This window comes from Ipomoea nil, unplaced genomic scaffold (genome assembly GCF_001879475.1).
Source record: "Ipomoea nil cultivar Tokyo-kokei standard unplaced genomic scaffold, Asagao_1.1 scaffold3069, whole genome shotgun sequence".
In the NCBI taxonomy this organism is placed as follows: Eukaryota; Viridiplantae; Streptophyta; class Magnoliopsida; order Solanales; family Convolvulaceae; genus Ipomoea; species Ipomoea nil.
The window spans coordinates 3,603,153-3,626,740 of NW_017619497.1; the positions used below are offsets into that span (position 1 = coordinate 3,603,153).

General features: G+C 33.3%; 2 protein-coding genes across 4 annotated transcripts; one reads left to right on the top strand and one right to left on the bottom strand.

The window, feature by feature from the left end:
• The first annotated feature begins 17,229 nt into the window (after nt 1-17,229).
• LOC109165738 (uncharacterized protein At5g41620-like) lies at nt 17,230-21,544 on the top strand. 2 transcript variants are annotated; one of them, XM_019314647.1, is made up of 4 exons: nt 17,230-17,955; nt 18,536-18,661; nt 19,080-20,553; nt 21,457-21,544. In XM_019314647.1, the coding sequence occupies exons 1-4, from the start codon at nt 17,563-17,565 to the stop codon at nt 21,480-21,482; spliced, it is 2,019 nt and encodes a 672-aa protein (XP_019170192.1). In that variant the 5' UTR covers nt 17,230-17,562; the 3' UTR covers nt 21,483-21,544. The 2 variants fall into 2 exon arrangements, with proteins under 2 accessions (XP_019170192.1, XP_019170191.1); XM_019314646.1 differs by lacking the exon at nt 21,457-21,544 and having other exon boundaries at nt 17,231-17,955; nt 19,080-20,714.
• On the bottom strand, nt 20,696-23,220 carry LOC109165739. 2 transcript variants are annotated; one of them, XM_019314650.1, is made up of 7 exons: nt 22,783-23,220; nt 22,121-22,312; nt 21,936-22,038; nt 21,746-21,862; nt 21,475-21,645; nt 21,224-21,347; nt 20,696-21,143 (listed from the first exon to the last, which is right to left on the bottom strand). In XM_019314650.1, exons 1-7 carry the CDS (start codon nt 23,049-23,051, stop codon nt 21,028-21,030), a joined length of 1,092 nt encoding a protein of 363 aa, XP_019170195.1. In that variant the 5' UTR covers nt 23,052-23,220; the 3' UTR covers nt 20,696-21,027. The 2 variants fall into 2 exon arrangements, with proteins under 2 accessions (XP_019170195.1, XP_019170194.1); XM_019314649.1 differs by having other exon boundaries at nt 22,121-22,296; nt 22,617-23,208.
• Between the last annotated feature and the right edge of the window lie 368 nt (nt 23,221-23,588).

The window sequence follows — 23,588 nt, forward strand, 5'->3', positions numbered from 1 at the left end:
AAAAAAGTGTAACTTTTTGCTGTATAGTATTTTAGAGAAGAAATTCAATTTTAATCATCGATCATTATGACATTACCACATTTAGTTAAACTTTTTCAATTTTTCCCCATTACATTCCTAACTTTAAAAATGTAATGATGAATTGGCTTATTATATGCGGACGATGAATATAGGATTATAGGATAGATATATGAGGTGACATATATCGTATGTGACTGCTAATTTGATATTAATTAAAAGACTATTATTGGTCAAAAGGTGTTAATTGCATTAGTTTAACCCAAAAAGATAGTTACAACCCAATCAGGCAATCAAGAGTTGTGACGACGAATATTTAACGCAGTAGTCCGTATCACTTATATAAGTTGTGTCTGATTATTGGATAAAGATTTAAGTGATCTACTCATGTACAATAATGCATTTAATTTAGTATATGACTGTTTGGATAAATAGTTGACTTTAATTTTTTATGTTATCAACTTGAGAATTTTTCCACCTATCAGACTATCATCCGCAGTGTTAAATATGCAACATGACTTTCAAAATATTTATTAAAAATAAAAAATAAAAAATAAAAACAAGTTGAAGTATAGAACAGTGACCAGGGATCGAGTCTCATCAGCGATAGTGTGAGAGCAATTTCTCAAAGTGAGGGAGGATCCTTGTGCGCACTAAACAAAGGTCTAGCATTTGTGTTCAGTTGAGTACAATGATTTACATCATTCCAGATGTTTTGTCGGGTCAGGACGTGGAGCACTTAGGATTGGGGATTTAACCTTTTGAGAATAAATAAGTGAATGTTGCCTTGATTCCTAGGCAGGTGCATGTGCAAAGTGGGCGGCTTGGAATCTTAGAAAACAATGAGTTATTCCTAACATTTGGTATACTATATTTTGCGTATGAGACTTTGGAATGACGAATTTGTTTGACATTTCATCAATTTTGATTAGTTTTTTTGAAAACCAAATAACAAATGATATATTAAGCACTGAGCAATTTGATAAGCACAGTTGCTAATTGATTTAATAAACAGGAATTATTTCACTAAAATAATAGAATATTACATGGCATAGAAGTTTAATTAAGATGTCGGGTTAATGTCTTATTTTGTCACCTGAAGATTTTTTGAAAAAGCTATTATGTCATCAATAGAACATTAAGGCGTTTGGTTGCAGTTAAAGAATTAGGAAAAAAAAAATAATGTAGAATAATGTAAGAATTTAAATTTTATTATTTAGTTGGTGAGATAGAATTATTATGAATTTCTATTTTAGTATTTGGTTTACATGATAATGGAAAGAGAGAAGTACTATAAAGACCAAAATAAAATATTCATGATTATAAATTGAAATAATAATAATAATAATAATAATAATAATAATAATAATAATAATAATAATAATAATAATAATAATAATAATAATAATAATAGCAATTTAAGTGACCTGGTATTACAGGTCACTAACAGGTAAATGACCTTTGATGAACTAATTTGACTTGTTTATGTAGCTAATTGCAACTTTAAAAAGTTTGAGGACCTAATTGACTTTTGGTATAAAGTTCTAGGGTGTATTTGACCATTTTCCCTATAACAAAATATACTAAATTAGAGTTAATACCATCCGAGGTCCTCCGAGTATAGCGATTTTGCCACGTTTAGTCTTAAACTTTCAAATTAACCATCTGTGGTCCTTCGACTTTCAAATTTAACCAGTAATGGTCCAAGTTAACCACTCATGGTCCTTCAACTATTAAATTTTAACCAACCATGGTCCTTTCAAGAGGACCACGACTGGTTAAATTTTGAAACTTGAAGGACGATAGGTGGTTAACTTTGACCATGAATGGTTAAATTTGAAAGTCGAAGGACCATATATGGTCAATTTGAAAGTTTAGGACTAAACGTGGCAAAACCACTATACTCGGAAGACCTCAGATGGTATTAACTCTACTAAATTATATGTTACAAATATATTAAAAGCAAAAAATTTGTGTGACACCGTCTCACGGATTCTTATCCGTGCGATGGGCCAAGTCAAGATGTAATGTAATACTTATACTAGCAAATGTAATACTAAATCAGAAATAAAATGTTTATTACTTATATGAAAAAAAAATGTAATAATACTTTTACATTCAACACTTCTTATAATGAAAATATAATACTCCATACTTTTGATGATAAAAGTAATACTTTTACATCAAAATATAAGAGTATTATGTATTTCATTATAAGTAACAAATATTTTATTCTAGATTTAATATTACATTTGCTAGTATAAGTATTACAGTTGCATATTGACCTGACTCTATGGACCCACCTCACGAGTAAGGACCTATTAAATCATAAATTATAATAATCAATTTACCGAGTCACAATTCAAAAGTTTTTATAAAAAAAATAAAATAAAATATATCCTCGTTGGAATAATTTTTTTTTTTTGAAAGGTCCTCGTTGGAATACAATCTCTTATCTTAATAATAATAATAATAATAATAATAATAATAATAATAATAATGATGGAAAATTGCACTTTTCGTCCCTAAGTTATTATTGATGTTGCATTTTTTGTCCATTTACTAATAAAATATTAGGGACATAATTTGCAATTTTAGTATAACCCGGGGACGAAAAATGAGCATAAATGGACGAAAAGTGCAACGCCAATGATAACTTATGGACAAAAAGTAAGCATGATCAACACTCATGGGCGAATTCTACAATTACCATATAACTTAGTGACGAAAAATGTAATTTTCCCTAATAATTACAACAACAACAACAACAACAACAACAACAACAACAACAACAACAACAACAATAATAATAATAATAATAATAATAATAATAATAATAATAATAATAATAATAATAATAATGGTGACGTAGAAATCCTGAAAGGTGAAAATTGAAAACTATCATGCTAAAGAGAAAGGTAAATTATTGTGTTGACCATGGTCAACATAGTTCTGTAGATCATGAACGCAATATACATTTTTAATATATTAAAAGTACATTATCTGTATATTGAATGTACATTATTTGATAATATATAAAAAAATTATTTATTTTCAAATAATTACTTTAAGATAATGTACTTTTAATAGAGTAAAATTCAATTTTGATCATGTGACTATAGGGGTCCTGTTAATTGTAGTCCACGACTTTCATAAGTGTTAATTTAGTATTTTGACTATGCAATTTTTATAATTTTGGTCACTCCGGTCAAATTGTCGGCCAAATTTTGACGTTAAGACTTAATTCATCAATTAGTGTTTAATCTAAGGGGCAATTTCATCTTTGTATGTTTGGTAAAAAAAAAAAAAAAAGGTGATATTTGACCCAGTCAATTTCCTCCTCCTCTCTAATCTTGCCAAATCGATTTGCACATTGAAACCTAAGAGCATTCATATCAGTTGGGGATATTATGGAGAGAATGTAAGAGTGATTAAGAAAGAAAGTATGAGAGAAAAAAAAAAAAAAAAACACAAAACAAAAAAATAATGAGCTGGCTGAAACTTTTAGCCAGTGGAACCTACTTTTCTGCATTCTCCCTTTCCCTTGCAGAAGCTCTTCAATTTTCTCTTTCATGCTCCTCTCTTCTCCAATAAAGCTTCCTTTTTCTTAAAATTTGTGCATTCTCCACTAATATGGATGCTCTAAGTTACGAAAAACAATGATGAAGAATAACGAAAGGGGAGAAGAGAACTTGCACTCGAAACAATAATTTTATGGTTCATATCTCAAAATACAATTTACAATAAAATAAAACATAAATTGGATTACAGTAAAAAAAGAAACAGAACTTGCACTCAAACCTTCTAATTAATGAAAACACAAGCATTGCCTTCACAGTTTACAGTAACCATCAACCTGTTTAATTCATAGATGATAGAAATTTATTTTATTTATATGATTAGGATTAGGATTTTATTAGGAGTTTTCATCTCCATTCTCCATTCTCCATTCTATCGCACACTCAACCTCAGTGTACTCTGGCCAATTTCTCCCCTCATCGACGTCATATTCGCCTACCGCCGTTCGCCACGTGCTCTCTTCCTCAACCAGCAAGTAAATTCGTCAGCACAGCATCGAGTGAGGTAATTCAGTTTCAATCTGCAATCGATTTGGCAGATTATTCTGTATTATTGTTTCGAGTGCAAGTTCTCTTCTCCCCATCGATTTGGCAGATTAGAGAGGAGGAAATTGACTTGGGGTCAAATATCACTTTCCTTTTTTTTTTTACCAGACATACAAAGACGAAATTGTTTCTCACATTAAGTCAAATATCACTTTCCTTTTTTTTACCAGACATACAAAGACGAAATTGTTTATCACCAGGACTATGTGATCTAATAGTACCCGGGTTGGACTTCCATTTAGAAGATTATGAGTTCGAGTCTTAGTAGAGGCGTTATTGGTTCTTTGTGTTTCAGTAGGTTGAGAAAGTATATGAACACATTCTACAATGTAATAGAACCAGTAACTATCAACAAAAGTCAAATATCACTTCCCTTTTACCAATTGTTTCTCACATTAAACACTAATTGATGAATTATTTTTTGGCGAAATTTAGTCAGTAATTTGGTCGGGATCAAAATTGATAAAAATTACATAGTCAAGGTATTACATTAACACTTTTGAAAGTCGTGGATTGTAATTAACATGACCCCTATAGTCAAAGACCAAATTTGAAATTTACTCCTTTTAATATATTACTCCGTAAAAAGTAATAAGGTTCAAATTTGCCACAGAACATAATCTGAAAATGTAATTAGGCAACTGAACGAAAAAAAAAAGTACAATTAGGCCATTGAACACTCCAAATGTATGCAATTTCACCCGATAGCAGATTACTATCAATTTTAGCAGGTTACATGCTTACGTGGCAGCTGAGTTGGCATTTTTAATAATTTTTAATAAATTTTAATAATAATTTAAAAAAAACAAAAAAAAAAAAACAACGGGTGGCTGACGGCGTCGTTTTATTTTTTTATTTAATTTTTTAAAAATTTATTAAAAATTATTTAGAATGCCAACTCAACTGTCACGTAAGTAGGTAACCTGCTAAAATTGACGGTAACCTGCTATCCGGTGAAATTCCATACATTTGGAGTGTTCAGTGGTCTAATTACATTTTTTTTCGTTCAGTGGTCTAATTGCATTTTCAAATTACGTTCAGTGGCCAATTTGAACCTTATTTCTATTAAAAATGTACTTTTTATTTATGATTACACAAATGTGTGGGTCATGATCCATGGAATAATTATTGAAAAAGAGAAGTATCATGTAGTGGGGATAACCGGGGAGGGGGTGCAATGGATGGACATTGGCGAGTTCCCGCGCAAGGGATGCTAAAACTAAATGTGAATGTGGCTGTTTGCGAGGATACGAACAATATGGGCAAATTATGCCCTGGACCCGTGTTCACAATGAATTGTGGACACGGGCCCAAAACGACGTCGTTTTAAAAAAAAAAAAAAAAAAAAAAAAAAAACGTCATTTAGTTTTAAAAAAAAAAAAATTCGCGCGCGTTATGCTGTTAACGGCGTTATTTTTTTTTTGGATTATGAATGTACAGTTATGCCGTTATGAATGTACAGTTATGCAATTATGAAATTATGAACACAGAGCTCTAACATTATGAACTTACAATTATGAACATATATAGTGATAAAATTATGATCATGGAGCTTTAAAATTGTGAATATAGAGCTTCGAAAATTATGAATGTACAGTTATGGAGTTATGAATGTACAGTTATAGAGTTATGAATCTACAGTTATGGAGTTATGAATGTACAGTTATGAGATTATGAATCTACAATATGAAATTATGAATGTACAGTTATTGATCGAATTATGAACAAAGAGCTCTAGCATTATGGACTTACAATTATGAACATATAGTGATAAAATTATGAACATAGAGCTCTAAAATTGTGAACATAAAGCTTCGAAAATTATGAATGTACAATTATGGAGTTATGAATGTACAGTTATGGAGTTATGAATGTACAGTTATTAACATATAGTAATAAAATTATGAACATATACTTCTATAACGAAGTAGTCTGAAATTTAAAAAAAAAAAAAAAAAAAAAAAAAAAAAAAAAAAAAAAAAAAAAAGATAACAGTGCCTAACTGCATTATTACCCGTGTCCAGCAAGCATGCTGGACACGGGTCCAACGCATAACGATTGAACAATATGGGTATGGGCTGGGTGCTCTGTGATTGTGTTGGCAGTTTTGTGGCAGCTGGAGCTGTTGGGAGAGAGGGCATGTGCTTACCACGGGAGTATGAGGTTTAGCGGTTTGGGAAGCGTTGATTTGTATTAAGAGGCACAATTTTATGGAGTTAAAGATTGAAACTGATGCTCAACAAATCTTACTCAACTTAATAAAGATAATATGACACCTTATGGTTTGATCCTTGGAGATATTGTTTCTCTTTTATCTTTATTTTTTAATGTGAGCCTTCATTTTGTTAAGCGTTCTTCCAATTTTATAGCACATCTTTTAGCTAGAGGCGCTAGTGTTTTATTGGGCAGTTGGTTTTGGTTTGATACCATCCCTCATTTAATGACGCTATAATAATTATATAATAGTCTTTGTGGTTTTGTTTCAAAAAAAAAAAAAAAAAAAAAAAAAGTACCATGCAATGAAGAGTGGAGAGTGAAAGAAAAAAACAAACTTTTGGGCTTTTGATACTTTTAAAAAGAATTGTGGTCATTTGATTTGTTTCTTTCTGAACTTGGGCCCAATTTATATACCCAACAGCCAGAGCTCCACAAACATGGATTCATCATTCATCACTCAAAATTTTGTGTCTGAGATAGAATGTTTTTGCTTGTGTCTAAATTTAAGTGTTAAAAAAAAAAAAAATTAAGTAGCAACAATTCAAAGAAAAATGTTTGTTTTATTCATCCTAAATTCCATTCTGATGTAGTTTATAAATATTAAGTGACAATACATTAGTTGATCCCACTAATTTGTAATACTACTCGTTAAGATACATGATACATTGTCAATTAAAACATGTCACATGACTTTGGTTTTGTTGGGAGCATATGTGTTGTTGCTAGTTAAGTTAATAACTTAATACTATGTAATAACCTATGAAGATATGAATGAGATGATATGAATTTTTTTTTTTTTAACTCCACAACAAGCTTATAATCTATTATGCAGTTTCATTTTATACACAGTGTAGTTTCATTACAACATCAATTAAAAAAAAAGTTGAGCACGCCATAACAGAAGTAACAACTGTCGTTTATTTTCATTAAAAAGAAATGGTACCGTTTTGACGATGGTCTAAGTAAACCATGGTAGAGCGTTATACCCTGGACCCGTGTCCACCATGTGCATGGTGGAAACGCTGTACATTCATAATTTCTATACTGTAGATTCATAAAATTTATAATGTAGATTTCATAATTTCTATACTGCATATTCATAATTTCTGTACTGTATGTTCATAATTTATATACTGCACATTCATAATTTTTGTACTGTAGATTCATAATTTCTATACTGTAGATTCATAATTTTTATACTGTAGATTCATAAAATTTATAATGTAGATTCATAATTTCTATACTGCACATTCATAATTTCTGTACTGTAAATTCATAATTTGATAATTATGTGTTCATAATTTGATAACTATACAGTTTAGAAATTATGAATCTACAGTACAGAAATTATGAATCTATAGTACATAAATTATGAATCTACATTATAAATTTTATGAATCTACAGTATAGAAATTATGAATCTACAATATAGAAATTATGAATGTACAGCGTGTCCACCATGCACATAGTCGACACGGGTCCACAGCATAATTTGCCAACCATGGTCCATTGTATAATGATTGCTTTGAAATAGTAAAACAAATTTAAGGGCCTAAGCCCATACACAGAGAATATACATATTAGATTATTAGGCCCAATAATAACCACCTCCTTTTATTTCTTAATCACGGACGCATCCATTGTGCGAAGTGTTATAGTTTCATTTATATTGAAATCTAAGTATATCTAAAGCAAAGTAGAGTGGATTGAGACCCACTGGTTGAAAGGGCTTTTGCTAAAGCCTCTGTTGTGGGTGTCAATACTGTACTTTTATCCAGGCAAAAGCCTTTGGAGGGCTGGACCAAGCTGAACACATATGGATGCTATAACAGCATCTTCAATAGTTTTATTTTTACACAAGATTTTATAAGCCATCTAAGAAAATGGGAAAGAAAAAAGACAAGGAAAAAAAATTAAAAGAAATAATATTAAATAAGGGTGGTCGCCAACTACGTGCCCAGTGTCTTGGCCATGTACCTATACAATATAAGAGTTGGGTTAGAGAACACATTTAAATAAATAAATAGATAGGATAAAGAAAAGTCCATATTATATTTATTGGGAGACATAGAAAGGTCCAAATATATATATATATATATATATATATATATATATATATATATATATCTATCTACAATTTTAATAAGAGCCAATAATGTTAGGCCCTTAACTGGAATAAAAAAATGTCAGTCCTAATTGTTTCTTAAAATGAATGGTTCATATTATTTTAATTTTAGTATTTCTTAATAATTTTCTTTATTTACCCTTTATTATATTATTTTCTTCCTTTAAATAACCTTAAATTCCGTTAGTATAAACTTTCTTAACGGAATATTCAGTTAACTATTTATTATTCTTAACTTACTCATTAATTTCTATAAGAAAGGTCTTAGGGTTAAACCACATCCCAATTATAGTTGGCATAATTGTTAAACATATTCATAATATGAATATGTTACAAAGTATTAAAAAATATAATATAACATTTAATATAAACTTTGGTCGAATAATTAGCTCATCTAAATACATAGCATTCAATGATTATAAACCAGGAACTTTGAAAATCATTTGATTTTCTTTCATTTAAAAAAAAATAAATTTAAGTTAAGTTTATTTTTTCGTTTAATTAATCTTATTTTGATTATTGAGAACAAAACTTAATATTTTAATTATGTTTTTTATCAATGCATGAAAACTTCTAAAAAATTAAAATTTATAAGTTAATTTTTACTATATTTTTATAACAATATATATTGTAACTTTATATTTTGAATTATTTATTATCATCCTCTATTGATAGTAATTGTCATTGACAAACTCTCAAAACAAATTGTTTTAACAAGTGGAAATAAAAAAAATCAATGATTTCATTATTGTGTATGAAAAGTATGTAGGCCATTTTATTGCTCTTATTAAATTAAAAAATAAATTAGTAGCTACAATAAAAATAATACATATGCATTTAATTAATTTAGAATTAGATGTCTATAATGCCTTTATTTAAAATGAATTATTCGTTATAAAAAAATTAAAAAGAGATATAATTTTATTAGTTATATTATATTTATTTGGGAAAAGTGTCAAATTGGCCCCCTAAATTGACCAGATAGTGTAATTGGGTCCCCTAACTAAAAAAAAAGCTTCATTCAGATCCCCTAAACCTGTAAAATTGTTCAATTAAGTCCAAAGTGACTTGTTTAATAGGTTAAATCTTCATATTGTTGATACGTGTCATTTTAAAATAAATTTTTTTGTTTTTTTTTTTAAATTATTTATTTATTAAAATATATATTATATTTAAAAAATAAAATTTTTAAACAAAAAAAAAAACACAGCCACTTAAACAGCTTTGTGCGTTTTCAAAAAAAAAAAAAAGTGCTTTGTTTTTTTGTTTTTTTTTTTATTTTATTTTTTATATATAATATATATTTTAATAAATAAATAAATAAATAAAATTTAAAAAAAACATATATTTTAAAATGACATGTGTCAACAATGTGAAGACTTAACCTGTTAAACAAGTCACTTTGGACTTAATTGAACAATTTTACAGGTTTAGGGGTCTGAATGAAGCTTTTTTTTAGTTACGGGACCTAATTGCACTACCTGGTCGACTTAGGGGGCCAATTTGACACTTTTCCCTATTTATTTTATACAATTCAAAGATTCTTTACCTCCAATACTTTCACATGATAACCTATGACACACATCTCACAACACATGAAACATGTAGGGGAAATTAAACTACCACTATCAAATATCAACATGTGCTTGTAAGATAAAGAGTTCATAGCACAACTAAAATCACAATCATATACACAACAAGGCAAATATAAAGCTTCCTACACCATAATCTCATTACATTATGAATCCCTCTCTATGCTACCAACAATAACCTAATTGCACATGACATACTACCAAAACATGTACTGAAGATGAAGACAATGATAATGCTACCCAAACGAGAATTAGAGAAATTTAAACAAAAAATTGTATTTATTTAGACTATCGCTTTTAGACCAATGCTATTTCAATGTTGCAAACATTTATTTTGGAATAAGGTTCAAATTGGCCGTTGAACGTAACATGAAAATGCAATTATGTCACTGAGCACTCTAAAAACGTGCAATTAAGCCACTGAACACTCCAAATGTATGCAATTTCACCGGATAGCATGTTACCATCAATTTTAGCAGGTTACCTACTTACGTGACAGCTGAGTTGGCATTTTAAATAATTTTTAATAAATTTTAATAATAATTTTTTTAAAAATTGAAAAAATTTAAATAAAGAAAATAAAAATAAAATAGACGGGGTAGCCGACGGCCACCTTGTCGTTTTTATTTATTTATTTATTTATTTGTTTTAATTTTTTTAATTTTTAAAAATTTATTATTAAAATTTATTAAAAATTATTAAAAATGCCTACTCAGCTGCCACGTAAGCAGGTAACCTGCTAAAATTGATGGTAACCTCCTATCAGGTGAAATTACATACATTTGGAGTGTTCAGTGGCCTAATTGCACCTTCTTCTTTTTTCGTTCAGTGATCTAATTGCATTTTCAGGTTACGTTTAGTGGCCAATTTAAACCTTATTCCATTTATTTTTGTGACAGTTATATATAATCAATCTCTCATATATTATCTTACATTTATATACTTTAAATTACTGATTTAAATAAACAAATTCAACATTTATTTACCTAATATTACATTGATATACTTTGAAATACTTATTTAAAAAGAATCATTGGGCATTATCTCACTCGCGCAAAGCGTGTAGAAAAACTAGTATATATATATATATATAAAAAAGACTAGGAAGATTGGGCTCAACAAAAAAAAATATTAATTTCCATATTAGAAAATAATTACAGTGAGAAATTCTAGTATAAAATATACGGGGTGTCATAAGCGTTATAGCATCAGTCTTCCAAGATAAAATGGATCACGACTTTAAGTTTGAGCACTCAAACAAAAAGTTCGACGAACTAGAACAGAAGGCGAGCACTTCGTTCCTTTTTACGAAAGTGTTGATAGAATTTTTTGAAGAAAAGAGTTTAGAGAGATGGAGAGAACAAAACAAAAATTTTGAAGTTCTCACATCAGCAACTGCTTGAAACCAAACCAAGCAGTACCTAATTGATATGAACCTAGTCCAAGATTCAAATAAGATGGAGTATTGTCCCAAGAATGCTCTCAAAAAGTAAAGATAGAGATAGATCAAAATACCTTAACCCTCATGAGAAACCCTTTGTCTCGAATCCTCAAAGACTTAGAAGAATCCCACGGTAGCTTCAAGTACCTCGATGATGCAATCTTCAATCAACTAGAGTCAGATCTAGTTTCCTTCGATTCAAGAACGAGTCCACGAACTTAAATCTAAGGTTGAAGAAAGGAAGATTGATTCGAGTCCACGAATCAATTTGCTAGTCGAGTCCACGACTAGCCACTAATTGAGTCCACAATTAGCCATAAGGTTTCTTACACAAGTGTAAAGAAAAACTTAAGAATTTTATTGAATTAAAGCTTGGTCGAAACTGATATGGATGTGCCCTATTTATAGGTATAGGGGCAGCATTATAATTCTAAATACAATGGGGAAAAGAGTCCTAAACCTAATCTAGAAAACAAGTAAATAGAGTTTTTATTTAGAAAGGGATTTAAGGAATCCTTTCTAAATACAAACTAGTGTTTTCTCTTTTATGCCAAACAATTTAAATTAATGATGACAAAAAATAATAGGGCTGATTTGGGCCTAATTTAATCACCAAAATCAGCACTTAAACAATTATAAAAAAAAAAATGCCTTGAGTTCTTCTTCATATTTTGCAAATGGGCATTGTTTGGAATTGGGCCTTGTGATTGGCCCAATTAGTACTCTTAATGGATCTTCATATGTTGGGCTACATCACTAATTGAGATTTGATTTGCACCCTCTACACAAGAGAGGGTCACTGTACTATACAATTCAACCTCCTTTTAAACGGCTCTTGTATATATAGTGCTGCAAATACACTTTCCAAACTGATGAGGGACAAGTGTTTTTTCAAAGTTTTTCCACCTTCATTTTCCAACTTAAATGGATCTACTTTGATAATTAATTTCTCATTCATCTATTATCCGTTTTGAGCGTACAACGTATCAATACGAAGAGTGTGAATCCACTTTGACATGACCCAAATCAAAAGTGGACCCTATATATATTTGTATCACAAAATAATCACTTAAATGTTATTTTTATGCTAAAACTTCCAACAAGATGTGGCTAAGCTCTCTCCTCCGAGGAAGGTGTGTTGCGTGCAATGGTGTTAGTATGTTAAGGTAGAAGCATTTCCCCCTCCCTTTGAGAAAAAATAAATATATCTAAAGATTTTAGGCTCCCGTTATCGAGTTTTCATTATCCATTCTTTATTTTTTAATTAAAATTGTAAAAATGTATAAGTCATTGTATTCTTTATTTTTATGCTTTTAAAAAATAGAAAAGTTCATTAGTTATTAATTACACATTTGTGGTTCAAATATGAAAATCATGATTTACCTAGTTGATGGTTTGCCTACTTTTTATGAGTGGACGAAGAGCATTTACATCAAAGGAGAATTTGGGAAGCATGCATAACTTTTAAGAAATATAGAGCTTACATGGAGGAGAGAGGTGTATGTGAGAGAAAATTGAATTGTTCCTACAAAGGGTTGGGATAATTCAGAATTTGTGGGACCCACCACAATTTATACCAATAGTGACAGCCACGCGTGACTGTCACCATTGCGCCCCGCGGTGGCATCAGGCACGCCTAACAATCATAAAGTATTATTTTTTTTAATTTTAAAATTTAGTTTTTTTTTTCTTCCTTCCCATTTTCACTTTGCTAATCACTCTTATATTCTACCCCTAATATCTCCAACTGATAAAGATGCTCTTAATGCATTATCATTTGTGATCCCATGCCATTGACTTTCTCAATAATAATGTTTGTGGTCTTTTATCCTTACCTTGAATTGGGGTGCCGCTTGCCACCTTGGTACAAGGAATTAAAGCCATCTTTTGGTCCGACGATTCAGAGATGAATGGTGGTTGGAATTTAAGGCTAGGATACAATTTTATTATAGGGAAAATGGCACTTTTTACCCCTGAGTTATATACTTATAGCACTTTTTTCCCCTCAATTATTTAGGTAAGCACATTAGCCCCCTCAATTATTCTAAAAGTGGTGCATTTTCCCCCTAATATATTAAATTGACATTTATACCCTTAAAGTAAACATTTTATTTATTTTATTACTCCAACTAATTATTGCGTATACGTAGGGATGACCACGGTTCGGTTTGAATTGAACCGGATACTAAAGCAATCGAATTAATAGTTTACGGTTATAATTCAGATCTAGAACCCAATATTTAAATGTCAATTTATTAAAATTATGTATCAAAAAAATTGAATCTTGAACCGTGAACCGGCGGTTCCGGATTTGATTCGCGATTGAACCGTCTTTATTTTAAAATTTTATTTTTTATTTTAAAATAGTCTAAATTCAACAATAAATGCATTTTATTTTTTCAGTTCATTCGGAACATGAACCGTCTGTTCCGGTTCACGATTTTAATAAACTCTAAATATCGAATTTCGATTCTAAATTGTAATTGGAATATTTCGGTTTGGTTGCTATAGTATTTGTTTAGTTTGAACCGAATTATGGTCATAATTTGTTGGAAAAAAAATAAATTAAATATTTAGTTTAAGGATAAATATGTCCATTTAACATTTCAGGGGGAAAAACAGCCACTTCAATAATTTAAGGGGAAAAGATGCTATAGATATATAACTCAGGGGGAAAAAGTGCCATTTTCCCTTTATTATAAGTTTTTTATTTTTTCTTTTTTTGATAGATTGAACGAATTTTACTTATCCAGTTAATTATATTTTTTTGGAATAAGGGTCAAATAGGCCATCGAACTGCACACAATAAAACAATTAGACCACTGAACTTAAAAAACCAACAATTGGGTCCCTAAACTAATCAATTTCAAACAATTCTTCCAATTTGAAGGTTTCCAACAGGTCAACAAGTCATCCTTCCAAATTAATTATTTTTTAAAATTTAAATTTTAAAAATTAATTATTTAAAAAAAAAAAAAAAAAAAAAACCTGGTTCCAGCCGGAGACGGTTGTCTCCGGCTGGATTCCAGTTTTTTTTTTTTTTTTTTTTTAATATTTATATTTAATTTATAAATAATTAATTTTTAAAATTTATTTTTTTTAAAAAAATAATTAATTTGGGAGATGACCTGTTGACCGGTTGGAAACTTTTAAATTGGAAGAATTGTTTAAAATTGATTAGTTTAGGGACCTAATTGTTGGTTTTTTAAGTTCAATGGCCTAATTGTTTTATCGTGTGCAGTTCGATGGCCTATTTGACCCTTATTCCTATTTTTTTTAGGTTGAATAGCTTCAGCTTTTTTGGCTTCTCGTAGTTGATCCCGTTCAGAGGTTCTACTTTGGGCAAATTAGAATCTGGTTTGGGCACAACATGCAATAGACATGATTGTAGTAGCTGATGTGAATTGCTCTTAACTGTTGGGAAAATAGTGTGGCACATGCTATGAGCTTAGCTTTTTAATTAAGATGGAACACATGCTTTAATTTGACTTTCAGACTTTGAAGTAGTACTGTGTGTAAGAGTTATGAGTGTCGATCGACATCTTAGAATTTTATATATATATATATATATATGAAAACTTAAGAATAACCCGATACCAAGGCTCTCTCAAAATAACTATTTCCCTTGAAAGGAGAATAGGCTCATACCCAAGAATAAAATAAATTACTACACAATGATGTTATGTTAGCGGAAGTGATCGCTATCCGAGAAGCCATGTCTTGGATTAAAGAGATTGGTATTACTAAAGTTGCGTTTTTATCAGACTGTCAGGGGGCCTGTAACAATATCTTCCCTCATTTGGATTTCTTCAATTCCGCTATGTATTGAACATTTAATTTAATAAAAGCTCTTACTTCCTTTTCAAAATAAATAAATAAATAAATAAACTCAAGAATATAATTTTGTAAACAAAGAAAATTGAATATATATTTAGAAATTAAAAGTTCTGGTTTACATATCAAGTATCAATGCGGTGTGGGTACATGTCTCTGGAGGGTACATGTCTCTGGATATCCTCTGATTCTTCAATTGGTGCCTTGAACACTCCACCATTGAAGGGCCTCCGGGTTTCAAGTGGCTTGATCTTCAAAGAAGGGCTTGTATATATAGCTTGTTCTTCTTGAAGGGCCTCCGGGTTCAAATGGCTTGATCTTTAATGGAGGTTTGGATCAATAGGCATAGGCATGATCATTATGGAGGAGAGACTTCTACTTTCAGTATCACATTTTTATTGTGATCCTGAATAATATTTTTCTAGATGTTTACATCACTTTTCCTAGGATGTGTGTCATTACATAGAAATGAAATGCACTATTTATAGTTGTAGGATAGAGAGTTTTGATAAGCTCAAACTCTTTTGATATTATCTAATTAACAAATTAGATAATATCAATATTATCCAAAATATTTCAAATATATTCAAATATACTAATATTGATAAATAATCAATATTTATCAAAATTTAAGTGTCTACAAATGCCCCCTCGAGACTTGCTTGTACACCACTTGAGAGCATATAAAACTTGAAAGTATGTAGTGCAAGAAAGTCTCGACACTACAACTTAAAGATATAAGGTCGTTTCAACTCGTGCCAAGGAGCCTTGAAAGATATAAGGCCGTTTTAACTCGTGCCAAGGAGTATCATTTAGCCTCCTCCATTTCAAATTTCATATGGGGTTTGCCCCCATACCGGTTGAAAGTGCCTATGAAGAGATGAGAGGCAGAGCTGTCCCACCGGGCGTGCCAATTTGTAAACAAAGAAAATTGAATATATATTTAGTAATTCAAAGTTCCGGTTACATATTAAGTATCAATGAGGTGTGAGTACAAGTCTCTGGGATGTCCTCTGATTCTTCAATTGGATGCCTTGAACACTCCACCATTGAAGGGCCTCCGGGTTTCAAGTGGCTTGATCTTCAAAGAAGGGCTTGTATATATAGCTTGTTCTTCTTGAAGGGCCTCCGGGTTCAAATGGCTTGATCTTCAATAAAAGTTTGGATCAACATGCATCAACATATAGAGGAGGAGGGGCTTTTACTTTCAGGATCACATTTTCATTGTGATCTCTAAATAATATATATATTTCTAGATGTTTACATGATTCTTCCTAGGATTTGTGTGATTACATAGAAATAAAATGCCCTATTTATAGCTGTAGGATAGAGAGTTTTGATAAGCTCAAACTCTTTTGATATTATCTAATTAACAAATTAGATAATATCAATATTATCCAAAATATTTCAAATATATTCAAATATATAAATATTGATAAATAATCAATATTTATCAAAATTTAAGTGTCTACAAATTTATTTCTTGAATTATTTCGTGAATCATAAGATTGAAATGCATTTTTTTTTGAAAACCATAGAAATGCAATTCTTAGAATAACATTCTCTTATGTTTCTAAAAAAAAAAAGAATAACTCGCACGGGCTTAGCTAAATGCTTTAATGGAAAGTATTTAGAAGAAGAGATCAAAGTTCGAATTTCGACGACAGTGTGAAAATTATATTCAAAGTGGACAGATTTTTTGTGCGTACCAACATTTAGCTCTGTTTGCTGAACCATTGAGTCATCGTGGATGCACAAATGTTGAAGGATATGATGATTAATGCACGGTGAGCAATGTGGGTGGATAAATTTTGAAAATCTACAGGGATGAGAGAGAACTGGCAAAGTAAACTATGGCGTCTACGCCTGTCCAAAGGGCCCATGTACTGCTTACTCAAAATTAGACCCCCACCTGTGACCTCTGAAATGGAATATGGACTTTCTAGTTTCTTTCTATGCCAGGCCCTCGAAAGGAGAATCATTTTCTTGAATAAATACTCTTTATTATATACTCCTACTACTTCCGTATTAATCTTTTCCTGTTTTATTCTGTGCCATGAATTTCGCGAATCACGGAAAAGATGCAATACGGTCCGCTATCAGTACTGCAAGTTAGCCTCAAATGATGAGATGGGATGGGGGTTGTTGGTGATGTGGAGAGAGAAGAAGAAGAAGAAAAAAAAAAAAACAATTTTGTAATCTAGGCAGAGGATGATGATGAGGAAAAGGGTGAAAGCTCAGAAAAGGGGAGAGCAGTGTGGGGAAGGGCCAGCAGAAAAGCAAGAAAATTTGGGGGAAAAGTTGAAGAAAGTTGGGAAAAGAGGGGGTCACTCCACTCCAGTCATACCCTTTTGGAGGCTCTACCACCTTCAACACCACCATCAACAAGATCAAGAACCTCATATTACTGGAGCCCCTTTTGTATCTTCAAGAAAACTTGCTGCCACCCTTTGGGAGCTCCATCACTATAAGCTGCCTCTTTCTAAAATGCAACAGGGTGTGGGTGTTCCCCCCCTTGCAAGGCTTCGCCGCCCCCACCGCCACCGCCATGAGGAGAACACACAGCTTGATCCCCCTGATCCTTCTCCAATTTTGCCTGAACTGGTAAAGTTTGAATCTTTATGCTCTTTATTGTGCTTATGGTTCTAAATTTCTATTATCACCCTTCTTTTTCTCCATTTATGGTGTTTGTTTACTCAATTTGCTTCATTATTGGTGGTGAAAATTGTTTATGGTTTGATTTTCTGCTTCTGTTTTTGGACTTATTTATTTTTGCTGTCCCCATCTGTTTTTTTTGTTCTTTTGTTGATCATATATCACTATTTGGACCTCAATTATACATGTGAAATAATGCTATACATGCCCATTCTACTTGTCCCTTGGGTTGTCTGAATGTTTAGCATAATTTCAGAATAGTTATGAATGTTATCTAATGATTCTAGGTTTCCAGGTGTCCATAATGTTGTAGCTTCATTTTTTTATGAACCTGAGGGGGTTCTCAACAAGTTGTTTGATGTTTATGGATTACATACATTTTAATGTTTGCCTCTGTTCATGGTTGATAATCTACCTAATATGATTGATATCCTTATTCGATGATTTGAGGATATCTATATATTTCCCGCGATTTGCAAACTGTGTAAACCAGCAAGGTTTCTGATAATTTGCTAATAACTAATGGCAGCCAGAAAGTGTGGGCAGTTTGAGGAGGCATCTTGCTGCGTCACTAATGCAGCATCACCGGCCCGTTGAAAGGAGTAACCATGCTATACAACCCGTATCTCCTGCAAGTTTCAACAGCTCGATGGAGGTATAAATTTATATTTCAATTTTCCGGGATTGACTGCTTGATTTTATTGAGCCATTAATGTGCAATCCAACTGTCAGCTTAGGCTTTTAGTTGAGATGGAGCAGATGCTTGGAACCCACCGCACACGTGAGGGGGCGTATTGAGCATACAGCCATTAATGTGCAAAGCTTTTAGTTGAGATGGAGCACATGCTTCAATTGATTTAACTTCTCGTATTACTTCATTGAGCTGTTGTATGCCCAGATTTATCTAGTCTGGATGATTTCTTTAAATATGGAAACGTAATTATATATTTTGTATAGTTTACATACCAATTAAACCATAACGAGACCATTGCCCAAAGTGGAGCTGAATGTAACGAACGAGATAACGGTAGTGTTGAACTGAGTAGAGCTTTACACGCTTCTATATGCTGCAGGTAGCCCCTTACAACCCCGCAATTACTCCTTCGAGTTCTACAGATTTCAAGGGGAGAATTGGGGAGGGTGGTTATAGCCTCAGAACATCAACAGAGCTGCTTAAGGTGTTGAACCGAATCTGGAGCCTGGAAGAGCAACACGTATCCAACATGACACTCGTGAGGAAACTAAAGAAAGAGCTCGACCATGCTCATATGCGTATCAAAGAGTTGTTGCAAGAGCAGCAGGCTGATCGACGGGGAGTGGATGAGTTAATGAAGCAGATTAGTGAAGACAAACTGGTTAGGAAAAGCAAGGAGCAAGACCGAATAAACGCTGCTGTGCAGTCTGTTAGGGACGAGCTGGATGACGAGAGGAAGCTAAGGAAACGCTCGGAGAGCTTGCATCGCAAGTTAGCTCGTGAGCTTTTGGAAGTCAAGACGTCTTTTGCTAATGCTGTGAAAGAGGTGGAAAGCGAGAGGAAATCTCGTAAACTTCTGGAAGAGCTTTGTGATGAGTTTGCGTGGGGGATTAGCGACTATGAACAAGAATTGCATTCTCTGAGACAGAAATCTGACAAGGAATGGACGGGAAGGACTTATGATGATAGGCTGATTCTTCATATATCGGAATCATGGCTCGATGAAAGGATGCAGATGAAACTACAACCACAGCACGGTGGAGGAGAAGAAGAAAATCCCACAGTGGAAAAGCTAAGCTCTGAAATAGACGAATTTCTTCGAATTAAAAGGGATGGAATCAAGAACAATCCCCACTTCCCCACCTACCGTAGAAGTTCTCTAGAATCCATCCCTCTGAACGTTGCTGTTAGTGCTCCTCAAGACGAGGGCGATGAAGATATTTCTGTAGGTAGCGATTCACATTGTTTCGAGTTACGCAAAGCAAGTGCTGTTGACTTAAAATCCCCGGAAAATGAAGAGATTGTGAAGGCAGACTATACAATGCAAAAACTCGGATCTCATGAAAGGGCCAAGGGTCGCAGTCCATCCAATATGCAGGTGAAGTTTCAAGAAAAGATGGCACAAGCGACGATAGTAAGTAAAGGCGGGAACCATGTTGAAGATTTGGAACGGGGGAAAACAATTCGAGAGAGTTTAGCTGAAATAAGCGGTTCAAAGAAATCCGATAGATGCAAGATAACAGAAGAAGGTAGTTCTGAGAAAAAGAGTAAACCCCGTGCAACTCCCGGACTAAACTCAAACTATAGTATCGATGACTTAATACGAAGCCACTATTTCTTGTCAGAATGTGGAATAATGCCTCCTGAAAACGAGTATGGTGTAGCTTCGCTTGGTAATTCCAACTGGAGGGGTCGTGCTAGTCCAGTACGGCAATGGACAGAGAAACTCCCATCAAGTGATAATGAATTCGAATCCTCTTCAAAATTGCCTCCAGATTCGAAAGAGCATACTTTGAAGGCAAAGCTAATGGATTCGAAGCAACATGGTCAACAATCACGTTCCCGTCTAAAAGGTTCAAAAATTTCGTCTTTGAGTTGAATGTTTTGTAGATATTAGATAAGGTACTCTCTGCAATTCAGCATGTTATTCTTAAGTTAAATATGTAAATCGTGTGCTGACATGGAGAGTTAGGTTCGCCGTTCACATATGAAATATATCATAAAATTTCCTTAAGCATTTCACATTCACAATATTAACCTCACATACTTTGCTTACTTCCCAGGGGGTCACCCAGCAGTCAATATATCATAAAATTTCCTTAACCCATCCTGTGACTGATGTAAGTCAAGCACGTTTAACCACAGAGTTCTTTGGCTATCTGGTTGCTATATCCTACTTAAAATCAATTGGTGATAAGTAGGTGGACATTAACCATTTAACCACATCCCTCCATGGTAAGCCACAACGTCACGTCTCGAATCGAGCAGGGACTGAACTCGGCCTACCCGACTAACACCCAACACTTACTTAGCTATAGCTGCTGCCCTTAGGACATTGAAAAGACATAGGATGGACCGTTCTTCTTTGGGTTCCCTTGAATAATTGACAGGGTTCTTTCATCCATGTCGATCACAGCTGTGCAAAGTGTGTGAAGTAATGGACCTGGAAAGTACGACAGAAGAGGTATCATTAATACGGTGATGCTATCATGAGGGTATAGTTCTCATAATTCCTTGGCATACCTGTCATGTAAATTGGGTACTTTTTATCATGCATGTCTCCCAGGAGTTCTAGATAATCGCTTTTTGATCCTTTTGGCAATGAAGCTGCTCTTTTCTGCCTGCTTAGTGAGTTCTTGTCATGTGCCTTCAATAAGCCAAAACGTCGACAAGTTATGGGCTTCAGTGACAATTATTACGTTTTTAACTCTGCTTGATTTTATTATTACTCCGTATTTTTTCTTTTTCTGATCCAGGTCGAAAAGGTTACTTGCCTGGTTAACATGAAGATGAAGGTACATATTGGCGTGAAAGAATGGCGTTTCTCCGACCTCAAGAACCGATACTCTGTACCTCGATGCTGTCTCGACATTCAGAATCTTCCTAGTCCTTGTATCTATCAAGTTATAGCTGTGCCCGACAGATGCTTCTAATGAGGAAATCCTCTGAAGAGCACAAAAGCCATAGTATCTATCAATCCCCGATTCCCCGGTTTGTTTTCTTGATTAAGGCAGTCTTAGAGAGTGCAAAAAAGGATCAACTTACAGTCAGGGCATCATCAATGCTTTTCGATCCAAGCAAGTCTCGGGAGATGAAGTTCCTTCCGATGCCACCAGCCACAATCTCCTCCTCGGTTGGGGGCACCGAATTCAGGGTAAATGCCTGATACATAACAATCTCATGTTTTTTACCTTCTCCGCTTGACTATGCAAATATTGCTCAGTTTTTTACTTACCACTCCATGGTTATTGAACCCAAAAGCACAGCTTGGCAGCTCTCCTGCATAGGTGTATGCAGTGAATGTTGTTCCATCAAATAACGTTGCCTTTATCAAATATCTGCAGCAATAAACTCAATCGGTCTCCCTTTTCTCTGAACAATCATAGTCGTATAAAATTATTGCTCTAATTCTAAACATACGTGTGACCAACGAGTGCAACATTTGCATCCTCGTTGTGAGCTGCAATGGCCATGGAGTCATTCACAACAAGAATGTCCGAACAATCATCATTATTAATATTATTATAATCCTCTGGCTGTGTTTCCTCGTTCCGAATAAATGGAAGTATCTCTTTTCTGAAGTTGAGTAGTAAAATCTTGAAAGTCGAAGAATTGCATTAGTTATGTGACATGTATCCTGACACACACACACACACACCCACACACACCCACACACACATATATATATATATAATGAGACAAGAGACTGTAAGACACAACATGAATGCATAAAGTCTACTACAAGGATGCACACAGACTAGAGTGTGTGCAATTTGCCCAACATGAGTGCACACAACCTAGTGTGTGATTCCTGTAGTAGATTGTTTGCATTCATGTTGTGTCTCACAGTCTCACGGGAAGATGTTGTCTCACTGAAACATTTGCCTATATATATATCAGCAGAATGGAGGTTTACTTGAAGAAAAGGCACGCCGCTCCCATCAGAAGTTCCCCGGAGCTCATCCCAATAGGCGGGGAACGCCTTGCGGTTGGTTTCAGTCAAGGAATGGATGAGAGGGGTCGAAAGCGGGGAGTGAGCAAAGGGGAGGAGTTGGTTTTGAAGAATGAGGTCAGTGGCCAACCTGCTTGTTATGAGTTTGGAGAACCTCTGACCAATCAAGAACCCAAGCTGGTAGCTGTTTTCACAAGGGCCAACTTCAAATATCTCTAGATTGTTTCCTTCCATATTCATACTCCCCATCCTTTTAAAGAATCTGTTTTGTGTTGTGTTGTGTGGTGAATGGAGTTTGGGTAGTTTAAGGTGATAGCTCCTTATCTTCATGAATTTCCAAAGGTTAAGGTTTTGCCTTGTAAATACAAAAAGACAAAGCAAGTCACGTGCTTCTCCCATGAGTGTGTTTTGATTTGAAGAAAACGGATCCTGTTTCCTGTATGGTAGAGTGGAATGTCACAGTATTATATATCTCAAGGAATCTTATGTGATGCAGTGGTATGTTTAAGGAAAATACAAAATACAAAGTGTATTTGCAGCATGATTACCCGACCTGACAGTTTGTGCTGCCACTAGTGAGACTTGATCCTTAGTCTTTTGTTTCACCTTTACAAACAGTTGAGGTGTTCATGCAGACAATATCTTGGCAATACTTATGGTTGTGGGTATTTGTTGGCTAGAAACTTGGAATTGTCACTTGGAGTGAGTGTATTGCTAGATTAATAGGTGTATAGATAACTAGCTTGGTTGGCGTGAATGGTTGTGCACTCTTATCTCTTAAGAGAGGTCGGCAGTTTGAACCCTCTCTCATATAAAAAATTAATCTGGTCAGTATTTCTGAGTACGGTATGAGCTTAAAGGACGTGTATGATCTCCCTCTTTTCTATTTGAGGATTAATATGTGCATAGATTGGATCGGATGACAATAAAGGCTAA

Coding starts and splice junctions, on each gene's coding strand:
- LOC109165738 (XM_019314647.1), top strand. CDS start 17,563: ATGATGATGAGGAAAAGGGTGAAAGCTCAGAAAAGGGGAGAGCAGTGT. Junction 17,956..18,535: donor CTCCAATTTTGCCTGAACTG/GTAAAGTTTGAA, acceptor AACTAATGGCAG/CCAGAAAGTGTGGGCAGTTT. Junction 18,662..19,079: donor GTTTCAACAGCTCGATGGAG/GTATAAATTTAT, acceptor TATATGCTGCAG/GTAGCCCCTTACAACCCCGC.
- LOC109165739 (XM_019314649.1), bottom strand. CDS start 23,051: ATGGGAGAAGCACGTGACTTGCTTTGTCTTTTTGTATTTACAAGGCAA. Junction 21,863..21,935: donor GGTTCAATAACCATGGAGTG/GTAAGTAAAAAA, acceptor GTTATGTATCAG/GCATTTACCCTGAATTCGGT. Junction 21,144..21,223: donor GTACCCAATTTACATGACAG/GTATGCCAAGGA, acceptor CGTACTTTCCAG/GTCCATTACTTCACACACTT.